Here is a 15,305-nt window from a genome sequence, read left to right on the forward strand (position 1 = left end):
CAGAGAATCAATATAAACTATTCAGTAGCTCACAAGGCCAGAGGAAAAAAAGGAAGAACTCAGTTTATGGAAGTTGCTTGCAATAATCAGCTTTTATGAAACAGAAAGATTTTATGTGTATGCCTAAAGGTTCACAGATTCCTGCAAAAATAAAACTGTTTATTATAATCAAAATCATAGTGAATTAAAGGCTGGTTGAATCAGGGTTTCTTAGCTACTGCTCTTTTATACTTCAGCAAAAACTAAAAAGAAAATTTTATACAAGGACTTCCCTCATCTGACCTGCAAAAATTCCATTACTTTTTTATTCTCATGTTTCTTTGAATAAAAGCTGAGAATTGTTCATGTTCAGTTTACTAGATGCAGATAAAAACATATCCAATCAGAATTACAATTTATCTGATCCAGTCTCCTGTTATTAACAGCAGCTGACACCAAATGCCCCAAAGGAAAATCTATTAATTATAAACAAGACAAATAAGGAATAACTAGCTTAGTCATTTATAGCAGCGGACTCTTACTGGATGACTAACATCCTGAAGCTAGACTTTATGTCTGTCATACATTTTTTAATCCCATATAATGGAGCAGTGGATTATACTTTTATTGCTGTAACACATGTAACCTCTCTCTGAATCCTACTAAACTGAAGTCTGACTAATCAGGTTCCTCTCCCTGAACTGAGGCTGCTTTCCTTGGGGGTTACTAGATTAAAACTGACAAGTGTTTCCTCTGTATGAAAATAGGACTTCAAATTATACTAGATTAATTTTCTAGTGATGAATGCTCCCAATGAAATGAATAAAATCTTTAAGTTGACCTGTGTTTTTATTTCATACCTTGGGAGTTTTCCTCATGATAACCTCACAGGAAGCAGTTGAGTTCTCAGCAAATGATACACTGAAATTACTAAAATACTAGAGTAACACTTTTGTTTAAGCAAGTACTGAAAATGGATGTGTAAGGCAAATGCATGTTGATTCCTTCGGTGACAAACTCATGTGCCCAGGACTCTTCTTTGATAGAGCACACAACAATGCTGAAGAACAGTCTTTTAATGAAAACTGAGCAGCAGCACACAGCTGCTGCAGGTGAAGCCTGTAGTGCACTTAAATCACTCATTATGCCACTAGGCTCTTGGCCAGGGGTACCAGATAAGTGATACTGACCTGAAGGTACAAAATACATTAAGAACAAAAAAACCCCATACTTTCCACAGATGCAAACTTCCACACTGCTTTGGCATGAACATCTCCAACAAATACTGTTCTGTCTTCTGAAGCAACAATATCATGTGGCATCTCAAAGCTCTGTGAAGATAAGCAGTCACAGATTACCCCTAAGTGTCTACGCTTTCACGAGGCCTCCTTAACACCTAACTTGAGCCTGGTCATATTCAATCCTGCTTTAGACTGGAAAATGCAGCAGGTGCTGGTGTGAAACCCAAATGTGCGAAAGGAAAGGAATTCCATTTCTATTGAATGTTTCCCTCCTGCAGGGATAACAACATAGAGATTATTCCATATATTAATACTAAAAAAATTATATTAATATTATTTCTATTAATTTTATTACATTCCACTTTATCCACTGTAATACGTATTGTCAAAAATAATCTTGGTTTGAAGCCCACACATTTAATTTTTGTTAAAGTTCATATGCTATGAACTATACTCAGAAAAAATAACTCTCAATGTAATTTAAAGTTGGACTGCAAATAAAGAGTGTTATGTAGTTGCAAGAAGTGGGAATATTAACATTCATTCTTTAATCTAAGACAATACATAGAAACTGTTAAAAAACCCCAAAATTTTAATGTACTGTACTGCATGAAGAACATTTAGCCATAACTTACTACTATTCTGTAAAGAGGGATATAATCATACAGTTGCATATTATTTCTGTTTAGGAATAAGCTCTATTTTTTGACAAGCTACTAGCATCTAAATATATGAATCTTTCAATTACTTCATTATTGTATTAAATTCACTTTTAAGAACTGTAATGGCAGTAACAAAGTGGGCTTATCCTGCCTGAAGAAATGATCTGTAGGAATCATCTAGAAGTTAGTATAATTTTCAAATATGTATCACATGTAGAAGCTAATTCTAGTGTTTTTATTTAGTAATATAAAGAATTCCTTTTGAACATCTTACATTATAAAATGTCTTATTTCCAGCAATAAACAATTTTCCAACTTCTTATGGAAGTTGGAAAAGTAGAATGTTACTGATGTTCTCATATATATAATTATATGTAACAGGCACACTGTGCAATACTCTACCTCTCTAAGTGGAATGAAAGTATCAATTATTTCTCCAGTAGAGAAGTTCATCACAAATCCTTGCACTGATTCTGCCTCCCCAGGATAGGGCATTCCATTAATTGCAAAGAGGAGACCACCTGCAACAACATTAGATTTGCCTTAAGAACCCACATATAGCAAACTGCAGTGAAGATGAAACTATAATAGTTTACATGAAAAAAGGCTGTCTAAAAGACAGAGAGACAGAGAGATAACTCAACAAGAGGAAAGTTAAGCGAGGTATAACTCACTGAAACTTTGTCATTTAAGAGATGCACACTTAGTTCAAATATGAAGAACCAGCAAGACAATATTTTATATACAGTTTAAATGTAAAAGGAATGTGAAGGTGTTAGAAAAATAATCTCAAGAATGCTGTGCTATGGATGGTTGACCTGATAGAAATTTCTTTCAATGCATCAAAAGCAGAAAGTCAGCTGGGGAGTAAGTGGGACCAGAAAAAGGTAAATATGTGAATTAGAGGGGGGATTACAGACCTATGGCAAAGGAACGGGTTTTGTCAGTTTTTTCTGTTTAATATGTTGGGAAGTTTCTAACACTCAATTTTTTTTCCTTAGTAAAGAGATCAGAGGAGACAGCTCAACGGGAAGCACAAGGTATAAGACAAGTTGGAGGTTATTAGTTTATGAGGTTTAGATGGCATTCACTCAAATTTCAGAAGGAAACCAAATGTGAAATCAGACTTCAGGCCAAATTAAGTAACCCAGAACTGCAGACAGCCACTTGTCCAGAAGACTAGCAGGATGCTGAAGTAGTGCCCACCTACAAAAGGGTGTCTGCAAAGACACATTACCAATTCTGGTATCCATCTCCAGCGAGATGGTAGAATCCATAATGAAGACTGAGAAATGGGCAAGTGTAGCCCGTCAGAACAAGCTGGTGTGGCTTCTCCAAGGGCTGTGCCTCAGCTCTGAACAGGGAGAAAAAGCACACAGGTAAGCAGATTCTATAGACATTTGTGATTTCAGAAAACCCTTGACAAGGTAGTGCCTTAGAGGTTATTGAATGTGGATATTGAATATCAAAGGGCTGAACAAAAGATCCACTAATGAACAAGAAGCAAAGAGCTAAGCTTATAGGCAGAGCTTGTAATTCTTCAGGACACAGAACTCTGAATAGTCTGATGTTGAAGTGATCAGAGTCAGAAATTTTTTTCACAGTTTTCATCAATGACTGAAAAATGGGGCAAACAAGAACACCTAGCAGTCTGAGGAAGAAAACTGAGTTCTGTGGACAAGTCAAAAGCTCCATGATACTAAGGAAGTCCAGAAAGACTTTTTATACAAGTAAGTTGTTAAACAGATGACAGGACTGCTTCTGCAAAGACAAATGCAAAGTGATGTTTCTTCCAAAAAAATAATCTAGATCATGCCTATGTGATGTTTGAACTTGGAACTGGCAGCTACAGTTCAGGAGAGATATCTCCAAGTCATCCCTAAAAGATTCCTGAAATCTCCACCTCCATGTACTGTGTCAGACAAAATTTCAGTAGAATGTCTGGCATCATGAGGAGAAGAATTAGGAATGGAGGGGACAGTTCTACACTAAACTTAGCATGCACACATACTGAGTGCTCTTTTACTCTCTGCATCTCAAAAAGGTTCCAATGAAGCTAAAGATGCTGGAAGAGAAAGGCAAATACAATACTCAAGGGGCTGAAGCAATTAAATAGCTTATGGGGAGAGGCTAAGGTGGCTGGGGCTCTTTGGTTTGAAGAGGATAATGCAAGATGAAGGGGGACTGTGGAACTGTTATTCAGCTCCCAAAATTCTAAGACTGAATAGCACTCAATGAAACTAGGTCGCTTTTTATATACAAAATAAATAAATTAAGTAGAGAATGAACTTCCAGAGCCTGCAATGGTGGAAGGCCAATGAACCAGACAATACAAGTCAGTTTGTAATGGGATTAGAATTTATGGGCAATATGTCTGTAGAAAGACACTATGAAGAACAGATCAGAGGTTACCTCCTAAAACTGCTAAATAAAGGGTTTGTGGATGCATGGTGAATAGGAGAGGAATGACTACAAAATCATCCAAGCTTACACATACTCTCAGAATGCCTCCTTCTGCTGTCAGAGACACATAGATATCAAGCCTCTCATCCAGCACAGCATTTTTTTACATTCTTGCAGATGCAAAAGAGAGAAACATGATATTAAATTTGGTATTAAGGAGTCAGGAGCCCAACATGCCAAAATTCCTCATTCAGTTCTTAACATTTACCTCACCTTCAATATCGGTATTTAAAATCTAATCCAAAAACTAAATATAGTAATTGTTAACCAGATTGTGATATTAAAAACCACAATGTTTTTAGCTTGCTTTCAGTTCTCTGGTTTCATGAAACCAAAAACCCTGCTTGTTCATTTGGTCTTAATTTTGCTCTCTTCAATGGAGTTCAAAATGAATATTTAGAAATGTTATTATGAATAATAATTAATTATTTACTGACTAACTGTGCAGTCACCAGGAAGCAGCAAGATCGTCTACTTGTTGATATTACATTTAGAGAGTAATCAGTCATTTTTTAGAAATAGAGATTAGATGCAAGCTTCCCTCATCCGCAAGCAGGAAAACAGGTAGTTCTCAAATTTTCCATTGCATCAGGACTACTCTAGAAGATAATTAATATTCATCCCAAGATAACACAATAGCACTTCAGGAAATAACACTGACATCCTGGCACAAAGCAACTACTTGAAATATGAAGAACAAGAAAAAGGATTACCTGGAGCATATGAAACTGCAAATAACTCTCTTCCAAATGCTTTGTGCTTGATCTCTCTTGTGAACTCCCCAGTCTCCAGCCTAAAGCATTGAATTCGACCATTTTCTCTGTCTGCAACGCACAGCTGACTTAAGTCAGGGATCAGGGCTAAGCTGTGAGGGATATAAAACTGCCCAGGTCTGGATCTGCCTAGAGAAGTCTCTGCAATTAAAAAAAAACCCCAAGTTTGTGTTAAAGTACACACTGAAACTATCAGGTTCACTTAGAAACCGCAGTATGCCACATAGTGCAATGTAACCCTGAGAAAAGACTAAGGTCAGCTTGCTTTCTTTCTAGCATTTAGGTAGATAACTCACATTAGCCTACTTTGTTTTCTTTATAAATCCCAAATTTAGAATTTTCAGTTTCCTGAGAATATTCAGCATAGTTACAGAGATACATAAATCTGAGTCAGGCAGAATTATAATTATTAATAAAACTTAAAATAGATGAAATCACAGCATAAATCTGGCAAAAAATTATTCCTTTCTTATATGTTTAAGAAAAACATTTGGCTTTATGAAAATCAGAATATTTTCTAGACAAAATAGAACACGACAATATTTATTCTGAAAGCAAGACAACAAACCCCCACTTTTTATTCTTAGTAAATATGTAACCACTACAAGTAGCTGTAGAAAAAGTCAAGAGAAAATTTGGATGCAAGGACAAGGCTGAAATTCATGTAGGGCCTGGAAGGTATTTCAGTTATAGAAATTAATTAAAAAAAATTAATAGCAACATCAGCAATTTAGTGGTTCATGATGAGCTTATGGTAACAGCAGCATGGGTAAAGTACCAAGAGCCCTGACTGTACCTTCTCCCCACTGCATCACATACAGTCCATTTGGAGAGAACTGAATAATCCGACTGTTGCAGTAGCCATCAGAGACGTAAATACTGCCAGTGATTGGGTCCACAGCCACATCAGTTGGTTGACAGAAATGATTTTTGTCACTTCCTGGTTGCAAAGGTACTCCTAAGATCAGTAATGGCTCTTTGTCATTGGCTCCTAGTTTGAAAACCTTTTTTTCAGTCAAAAGGAAAAGGAAAGAGGTTTCAGTTATTGAAGGTAAAAACTAAGACCTAGGTGGCCTAGGGAAAAAACTCCTATCACTGTGTATAAAAAAAATTTACATACCAAATATAATCTTAATATATTGACCATAATATTTATTATTAGTTATTCAATAGCCCTGATTCTAGGAAACTTCTGTTTAAAATACAAATTTCCTGTCATTACAAAGCAAACAATTTACTTTCACTTTTTAGACTTAACTGCACTGGTAAGCAAAAGACACAGCAGAAAATTAGAGGGATCTTGAAAGGATGTCTCCATGAGAACCTTGTGAAATTCAACAAGGCCAAGTGTAATGTCTTACACTTGGGTTGGGGCAATCCCAAGCACAAATATAGGCTGGGAGGAGAAGGCATTGAGAGCAGCCCTGAGGAGAATGTGTTGGTTGATGAGAAGTTCAACATGAGCTGGTAATGTGTGCTCACAGCCCGAGGTTGACCATGTCCTGGGCTGCATCCAAAGCCCCGTGGGCAGCAGGGGAGGGAGGGGATTCTGCCCCTCTGCCCCGCTCTGGTGAGACCCCACCTGCAGAGCTGCCTCCAGCCCTGGGCTCCCAGCACAGCATGGACATGGAGCTGTTGGAGAGTCCAGAGGAGGCACACCAAGGTGATCAGAGGGATGGAGCACCTCTGCTATGAGGAAAGGTTGAGAGAACTGGGACTGGGTCCCGCATTTAAAAAAAAAAGGCATCTGGGTGACCTAATTGTGGCCTCCCAGTTACTGAAGGGAGCCCACAAGAAAGACAGAAATGAACTTTTTACAGATGCATGTAGTAATAGAATTCCCCATTGAAGTGGAATGACTTCGAAGAGGGAGTAGGTTTAGATTAGATTAGATATTAGGAGGAAACTCTTTACCACAAGGTTGGGGATGCCACTGGTGAGGCTGCCCACCTCTGAAAGTGTTCCAGGCCACATTGGATGGAGCTCTGAGCAACCTGGCCTAGTGGAAAGTGTTCCTGCCCACGGCAGAGCAGCTGGAATGAGATAATCTTTAAGGTCCCTTTCAACTGAGACCATGATTCTACGGTTGGAGTCTATGATACTATTATTTCTACAAACTATATCCTTGTAGCAAATTATTCAACACAACTATATTCCATGAAGTGCACAGGGGTGAATTTCTGTAGGCACATTCTTAATGTTATTCCAAACAGACCTAGATAAGCAATGTATGTCAAATCTCTAGGAAAATAAAAATATTTTTTTAGCAAAATTTTATGGCCCTGATACTAAAACTTCAGAAACATACCTGATGAAGAGCTACATCAGTGACCCAGTAGTTCCCATTTTTATCTACACTCAAACCATGTGGTAAATAAAACCTGCAATCACAAATGTAGGAGAATGAAGTTAAAATCATTTTTCTGGAGAATGATAGAGATGCGAAGATTTAATTTTTTATTGACAGATCAAAAACAAGTGTGGTACGTACTAACTACATATAGCATTTAATGAAAAATACAGCTTTACAGCTTAGAATTTTCTTGACAATAGTGTCTCAGCTATGAAATTCAGTTCATCTAAATAATTATTTATTTACTTGAATAATACTTTATTTGCTCAGGCTACAATTACACAATTGTATATAAATGCAGAAAAAGAATATAAAACACACAAAAATGAGTTTAGGGACTCTTTGGCATAAAATATATGAAATATTAGTTCAATTAGTACGAGAAAAAACTCAACTTACATATTTTTGCCTGTGGAATGAAGCAGTTTTGCATTTCTTGGATTCAAGACAATAATTGTGTTCTGTTCAATGTGTCCAAGTCCTCTTTGCTGATAGACAAATTTGCTGTCAAAAGAACTGTACAAAAAGAGTGGAATAGAAAGCCAGCATTAGAAGGTTCTACTGATGAACAATATACACACAACTTAAAGCCAAGTTTTGTAGTTCAGTTCCAGTGTGGGGTTATTGGCTTCTTTTTTCTTTAAATATAAACCTTATTGCATCACTGTATGATTGTATGAGTTAATAGTGTTGTATGTCTGCATTTTCTACTGAGGTTATGACTTCTAAACTAAAGGAGCACCAAATCAATACAGCAACAATTAAAGATTGTCCTAAAGTAAGTAAAAACCCTTTTTCAAATTATTTTGTTTAATAATTTCATTCATGGCAACCCAGAAATGAGTAATTCAACAATATAGCCTAAGGAAAAAGATACAGGGAATTGCCAGGGCATACCTGCCAGGAAGACCAGGTATACTTTGTACCATCTAAGGCAGTCTCTGCTTGTTTGTGTGTCTTCTGCTTTTTTCATATGCAGTTCAGTATTTTGCTGGAGCTTACTACTACAAGATTCAGTTCTTATGGTTCTTATTCTTTTCACAGTGTGCTTACACAAGACTATAGTATACTATGTGCATTCCTCCTAATCCCACAAAATTGCACACAATTTTCAGAGTACATAGAATATATTCATAAAAAACATTTGTACATGCCATGTTTCATACATTAAGAATCAGGATAAACTTTCCAGAGGACATTTACTAGGAATGGAATTATCATATGCTTCCAAAAACTAAAATTATAGTTGTCTGTATCCTTACAGAGACATTGTCTCTAACTCTAACCTGTTAAAATATGTGTTCAGCTTTTAGTGAAGGTAAACAGAGTGTAAAATATTTTGAACAACATTTCAGGCTAAATGTTAGAGCATGGTGTTTTATGTGAATGAAAAATGCATGAATACAAAGCCCATTCCCTGCTCCCACTTTGTGTTTTTAAATCCATTTGTTAATCCCAAGAGAAATCCAGCAATGATTGATGCCAGCTGGTAAACAAGAATATACTTTGTAGTCACAGAGAAGGCTATGAATAAAGCCATTAAAACTATGTATTGTACAGGTCTAACAGTCTCACATCTCCATAACATTAAATATTTGTATTCCTAGAATTTTTAATGTGGAAAAGCAATAACGGCTTTATATATAACTAGAAAAATCAATACAGAATGTGTTTAAGTTTCTGCATAGGCTATGATTAAAAAATAGTATTTAGATACTGCCATTGCATATAGTAACTATATGTAACTATTGAATTTCTGGTCGAAATAATGTCTGATGTCAAAATAATCCTTTTGACTATGAATGGTTAAACCAAAGGTGAAAGCTACTAGAACTCTCCCCAGAGTTCTGCGATCATGTAGAGGAAGACAATGGATAAATGGTAATGACACACAAAGGCCTATACTGGTGTTGTACCTTCTTGTTTGAACATGCTTCAGCAGGTGCTGTTATATTCTTTACCATTCATGACAGTAATCTGCCATGACAAGTTCCCTTCATTTTGAAGTTTTATTTTAAAAGGGTAGTCTAACACTTATAAGGCTTGCTCTAGCTATTGATTACCAAACTGTGGCATCCACAATGAACAGACTGAACTAATCTTATTTTTAATCTACATAGATAACTGCAGAAAATTTACACAAATAACCAAAGAAAAGAATCTTAGTGATGGTAGATATTGTACAAAACAAGCCCCATCGAAAACATGATTGTATCTGCAGAACTGACTATCTAGACTACTTAAAATAATTATTGGCTTTCCTTGTTACGATTTTGGTTCTTAGTAATGGTGCTGTCTAGACGCCTAAGTATTTCCTGCTATTCTCAGCTCTTCTGGGAACTAAGTGACTTCAGGGTAAAAAAGAGACTGTATGGTATGCAGAGAAATTCTAGTGAACCTGAGTTTATGGGAGTGATTTTCCATTCATCTTCTCCCTGTCAAACTTCTCTTCTAGGAGAATGACTAGAATTCTACAAAATCACAGTCACTTTATTCTTCCCAGTGCTTGAGATTAATTTCCAGGCAATGTTCCTTTGTTTTAACTGATAAATAAGAACACAAACAATGCTGACTACTTCCAGCTTAAAAGCAGCAAGACTAAAACTACACAAAGAGAACAACTAAAGACAGTAGTCATATTGCTCTAAAACATGGTGTCCTGATAGGTCCTGCACTTTGATACTGAAGGACAAGTAAAATCCACTGCATATCTACTATTTCTAATTTCAAACTCCAATGTAATTCCACTGTTATGTTTCTTCTCCTCATCTGGCCACTTCACACTAATGCTAAATCTAGTATCCTTCTTGGGGGCTACATAGTAAATTTAGACAGACCACCTGATCTCATAACCTCTGAAAGCAGAACCCTGAGGTCTGTTCTTGATCAATATCCATCACCATTGTGGTACTGTGCTCAGTACCTCGATAAGAATGCACTAACAAGAATGTAACTGATATTCCCTAGTAAGTTCTTTATAAATTGGATAAATAGCATACATTTTTCATCACAAATGCAAAATAATTTCCAGCTGATTCACTGCTTAGCCAGCTGAATAGTTTTAATTTTTTTCATTCTACACAATACATGTGGCTTATAGCAAAGACTCTTCTGAAACTGAAGAGACAATGTTGTAGAAGAACCTTAATTATTTGAGAGGATTATTTTTTTAAAATCACATGCTGAAGGAATGCTACAGCCACTGCAAAGCTGCTACTGTATTACATTGCTTGTCACTGAATAAATTTTGTGCTCTAAAGTAGACTGAAGTTACCTTTTGCAACAGCACAGATCATTCAACCAGCTATATTAAACTGAATGAGGATCCAGCTTTTGTGGCATTTGTTAATAATGAATTGGAAATATTTGTGCATAGCCTAACAGCACAGATTGTTTTTGTTTTATTTGTTTCTATACTAAGCTGGTGAATCATTGAAACAGAAAATATATTCTAGGCTTTCAGGCTATTGATTTATCATGTTTACAATTTGGTAAGGAATATTCGATTAACTGTGTATTTGCAGCTAATGATAAAAGTTAACTTAAAAGTCTGATAACTTCTTATGCCTCCCCCGTACAACTGTCATGATAAACCCCTTTCAGATAACCTTTTTTTTTTTTTCTTGAAAAATGAGAACACCCATTACTCCTTCCTTTTTCACCACAACACATGAAGGGGACCCCAAACTTAATGCCCATGTATGTACTCAAAGTTTAAAAGGGAAGGCTGGTTGGATGAGCACATTTCTGTGTGCCTCTTCTCCATGCCACAAGATGTGGAACAAGCGCTTAACAACAGGCATGTTTTCAAAATCACATTTTAAAATCATCATACTCTATATAAAAGGCCTACAGAGTTCTAGTTCAGATGACTTAAGGGTCCCTATCAACATTGCATTTTCTAAACATTGATTAACTATGCTCCACAAAAAGAAGAAGAAAAAAAGTAGGACTTAGGAACAAAACCCCTCAAGTACTAGATTTCATGATTAGTTGTCTTTATGGAAGGCCATGTGTAGTGTTACTGAGCACTAGTGGTACATACATGGATTTCCAGGCTACATATCACAACTCAAATCTTCTTCTTCAGCCACATAATGAAGCTGAAGTTGTCTCTCTCAACATGGCTGATTCATCATGCACACCTGCTGTTTCAGAGAATTTGTTTTGTTTTGTTTTGTTTTGTTTAAAACCTGGAGGCTTTCCCAATACTGCTGGATCTCAAAACTCAAATTTTGTGCTCTGGATTGTTGGTATACTTCAATTGCCAGACACTCAAAAATCTGTATTTTAGAAGGACCAACCTATTTTCAAAAATTTTTACAATTCGTTATTCAACAACATAAAGAACAGCATTTATGTTCTTGAATGGGAGGATAAAAAACCAGCTTTTACACAATACTTGAAGTCTGAGTAATACAAGTTGTAAAATGCATCATTTAATCTATATTTGTATACACTTGAGCTGGAGATATCACTGACACATGAGAATACTGTATGAGAAACAAATTATTGCCTTATCTGCTGCATTATGTTATTTACCTTAAAACCTAAATAACTTATTTTCTTTCTAAACATAATTTGTTATCATAATGTTCAGAATACTGTCCTATTCTTCAGACATGATGTTATCTTTAAATGAATTAATCAAGATTTGGAAACAGCCTTATAGGGGCTGTTAGCCCCTTTAGCCTTATAGGGGGCCACATAACATGTTACAGGCTTGTACTGCTTCTCCCAGTATTCTCTTTCAATTTCAAAAGTATCCATATAAACACATAGACAATTTTAAAAATCAAAGACATAAGAACACTGCAAAAATAAAGACAGTACTCTTTATTGGAATGTTCTGTTCTTAAAATAATATACCTCTGCCTATATAATTTTACAAACACTAGACCATCATTACAGAGTTCGGACATTTTTTGGTTTGAGTGATGCTAAATGTAGCAAATTTTATCAAATGGGTAAAACAAAGTTTGTTTTGAGAGAGTACCTTTTAACAATCCCTTTTTTTTCAGAGTACATAAAGAAGAATGGACATAGCTTTGCATGTCTTAACCCAAGTACTAACTGCAGTATACCATACTAAAACATTATTCACCCAGGCTAATAATGCCTGCTAAGAGACATGGAGAGGTAGGGATAATTAATCTCAGTGAATATCATACTAATGTGGTCATACAGTTTAAGGACAAAATGTACTATGTTCTTTTCCTCTGGAGACACATTCTTACTGTCTAAAGATCTAATAACTCAACATCGTGAATTGTCAGTCACCATTTCTATTCTGAGTCTCTGAAACACACTTTCAGCCAAAGAACTGAATTTTTAAATGGAAAAAGAACTTCAGGCTGTCTTTTCTTGAGAAGGTATGTAAACAGCACACAGGAATCCAACCTTCTAAGTCACCATTCGGCAAGGGTCTCTACTTACTTTTCATCCCAAACACGATCACCTCTGTGGAAGACAACTAGGTTATTTTGAAGGTCCAGAGCCAACCCAGAAACTTGGCCTAGTTTGAGGTCTAGTCCAGGCCACTCCACAGCCTCTTCTATGTGAAAATCTGACCAAATAAATAAATAAATTTAAAAAAAGATGAAAAAGATAATCATGTATTTAGCTTATTTCTAAATAAATCCAATTATGGTTAACAGGCATTTGGTACAGACTATTGGGAATTACGTGGACATTTTCTTACATGCAGTATTTCCATTCAATGCATTGCAATTCAATTCCAAACATAGTTTTAACATAGTAAATCATGCACAAGCACTGGCAACCTGTTATGTATAGATGACAGAAATGTAAAAACTGCTTTTGATTCCATTCTTTTCTCCAACTTATAAGGATATGTACAGAAGCTCCGTAAATACTTACTACACTGAAAGATTACAAAAATATACAACTGAAATCAGCAAGAAAATTATAATATTACCTATCAGTGTTTGATTAAAAAATGCATAGTAAATACCATGAATCACTAAACGAAACATGTGTAAGGTGAATAATGTTTGGGTTTGTTTTTTTTCTATTAAAGCTTTTAACACTAAGAAAAGAAGACTTCTTGTACGTGTCTTAAACTGTAAAATGATAAAACTCAACTAAGGGAGTTAGTTAAGTTTTGGCATTAAAAATATAAAAGTATGGTCTCTTCAATCTCTCTTATGTAAAAGCAGAGTGACAAGGATAAAAGGCAAAAACTGTTCAATATTTGAAAAGTGGCTGAGAGTTGACTGCAAGGATTAATTTCTCACAGATGACCTACGTAAATACTATTTTGAAGAGATTGCTCTTGTGTGGCTCTGGCAGTGTATTGAGACAAATGAACTAGATTATCAAAAATAAAAAATGTAATGGCAAAGAGATCTCACTAGTTCTGACAAAATAGAAAGAAATGAGAAAGAAAAATTCTAGAATTTATTCTACATGTTAGGAAATCCACGGCTGCTTCCTTTCAGAAATTGATTTGTTGAGCATAATTCAGGTATTTCTACAATGCATAATTAACATGTAGGCACATACAGCCAAACTGATGGCAAATAAGAAGCAATTTCTTTGAAGTTATGTGAAACTGGAGCCACTTCACTAAGTCAGTGTGTGTGAAAGCAACCATGCTTTACTGTGCAATTTTTAGTTCACCCAAAGTTTGTGAGTTCTGCTCTGATCCTAAAGCACAATCACTGGGATATCATCTAGGCAGGTGAAAAAGATTTCCAAATTCACAAAGTGCCAGGGCATCCTGCTTTGAAAGAAGACAGATCACAGTTCTTAAAACACAGCACCCAAAGAGTCTGAGAGGGTTCACCTTCACCTGGAAGTGATTTTCCAATTAAAGGCAAAATTAATGGGAAACCATGTATAAAATCTTAAGCCACCTGTGCAACCCATCTCTCCTGATAATACCCTCCCCTTGGATTTCACTTGAAAGAGATGTAGTCTGAGAAGGAACAACAGGAATGAAGTGGAGGGAAAATCATTCTCTACAACTTATTCAAGAGAAATATGAAACCAGTGCTGAAAACCTACTGCAGACTAGGAGATGTTTTACCTGTTTGGACTGTGATATCATAAGCTAGAGTAGGTGACCTAAAAGAAACCTAAAAGCTATCAGCAACTGCAGTGTATCCAGGACAGTAATCAGAAACTTCTAAAACAAGAAATCCCGCCCTGTAGAAATTTTAGTTGAACAAAAGTTGCACGCTAAAGGAAAAGCTGTTAAAAACAGGTATTCATCCTTCATCAGTTGAGTTGATCACAGCAGGTGCAGTGCTGTGATCACAGTATATTCACAGAAGTTTTGATTTGGAAGGAATAAGAGAATGGAAATTGAGAATCTGCTTCCTCACTTGCTCATCCAGTATCACTTTACGTTAAACTCCAGTAAGCTTGTCTATGTTTCATGTTACTGAGGCCTCTAAGCCTTTTTTAAAAAGCTAGAAAAAATAAAAGGCTAAACATAGGACCTCTATTTTGGTCTCCATTTAGTCTCTCAGAAAACACACACTATAAAATAGAAAATGTTTATTCTTAAAGGAATAAAATATTTCTGACAGATCAAAACAATAAAATGAATGTACAGTGAAATGCAATCTAATCACAAGAGCTCTAGCCTCAATAAAATCTTTAGATTTTATCACTTTTTTCCAAAATTTCTTAATGAGTATTGTATTTTCTTTTTCCTTTGCAAGTCCATGCTGAAAGTTCTTTATACAGGTTTATCTCACAGCAACTAGCTTTTTACAAAAACTCAATAAATTTAGACTTCCTTTATCTAAGACTTATTACTTATTTCCCTACGAGAATAAGTGGTCCATGGAACAGTTTCATATGA

General features: G+C 35.8%; 1 protein-coding gene across 5 annotated transcripts in view; it reads right to left on the minus strand.

Annotated features, from left to right (window-relative positions):
- Positions 1-15,305, minus strand: part of PAM (peptidylglycine alpha-amidating monooxygenase) — a 118,717-nt gene that overhangs the window by 5,062 nt on the left and 98,350 nt on the right. For all 5 annotated transcript variants that reach the window (XM_041398112.1, XM_041398115.1, XM_041398113.1 and 2 more), the window contains 7 exons: positions 12,908-13,037; positions 7,871-7,987; positions 7,427-7,499; positions 5,915-6,122; positions 5,059-5,259; positions 2,285-2,403; positions 1,211-1,310 (listed from right to left, as the gene is read on the minus strand). In XM_041398112.1, coding sequence (XP_041254046.1) covers positions 1,211-1,310; positions 2,285-2,403; positions 5,059-5,259; positions 5,915-6,122; positions 7,427-7,499; positions 7,871-7,987; positions 12,908-13,037 — 948 coding nt within the window. The remainder of the gene's footprint in view (positions 1-1,210; positions 1,311-2,284; positions 2,404-5,058; positions 5,260-5,914; positions 6,123-7,426; positions 7,500-7,870; positions 7,988-12,907; positions 13,038-15,305) is intronic.

The sequence above is a fragment of the Onychostruthus taczanowskii genome, unplaced genomic scaffold (genome assembly GCF_017590055.1).
Source record: "Onychostruthus taczanowskii isolate IOZ18803 unplaced genomic scaffold, ASM1759005v1 scaffold140, whole genome shotgun sequence".
In the NCBI taxonomy this organism is placed as follows: domain Eukaryota; kingdom Metazoa; phylum Chordata; class Aves; order Passeriformes; family Passeridae; genus Onychostruthus; species Onychostruthus taczanowskii.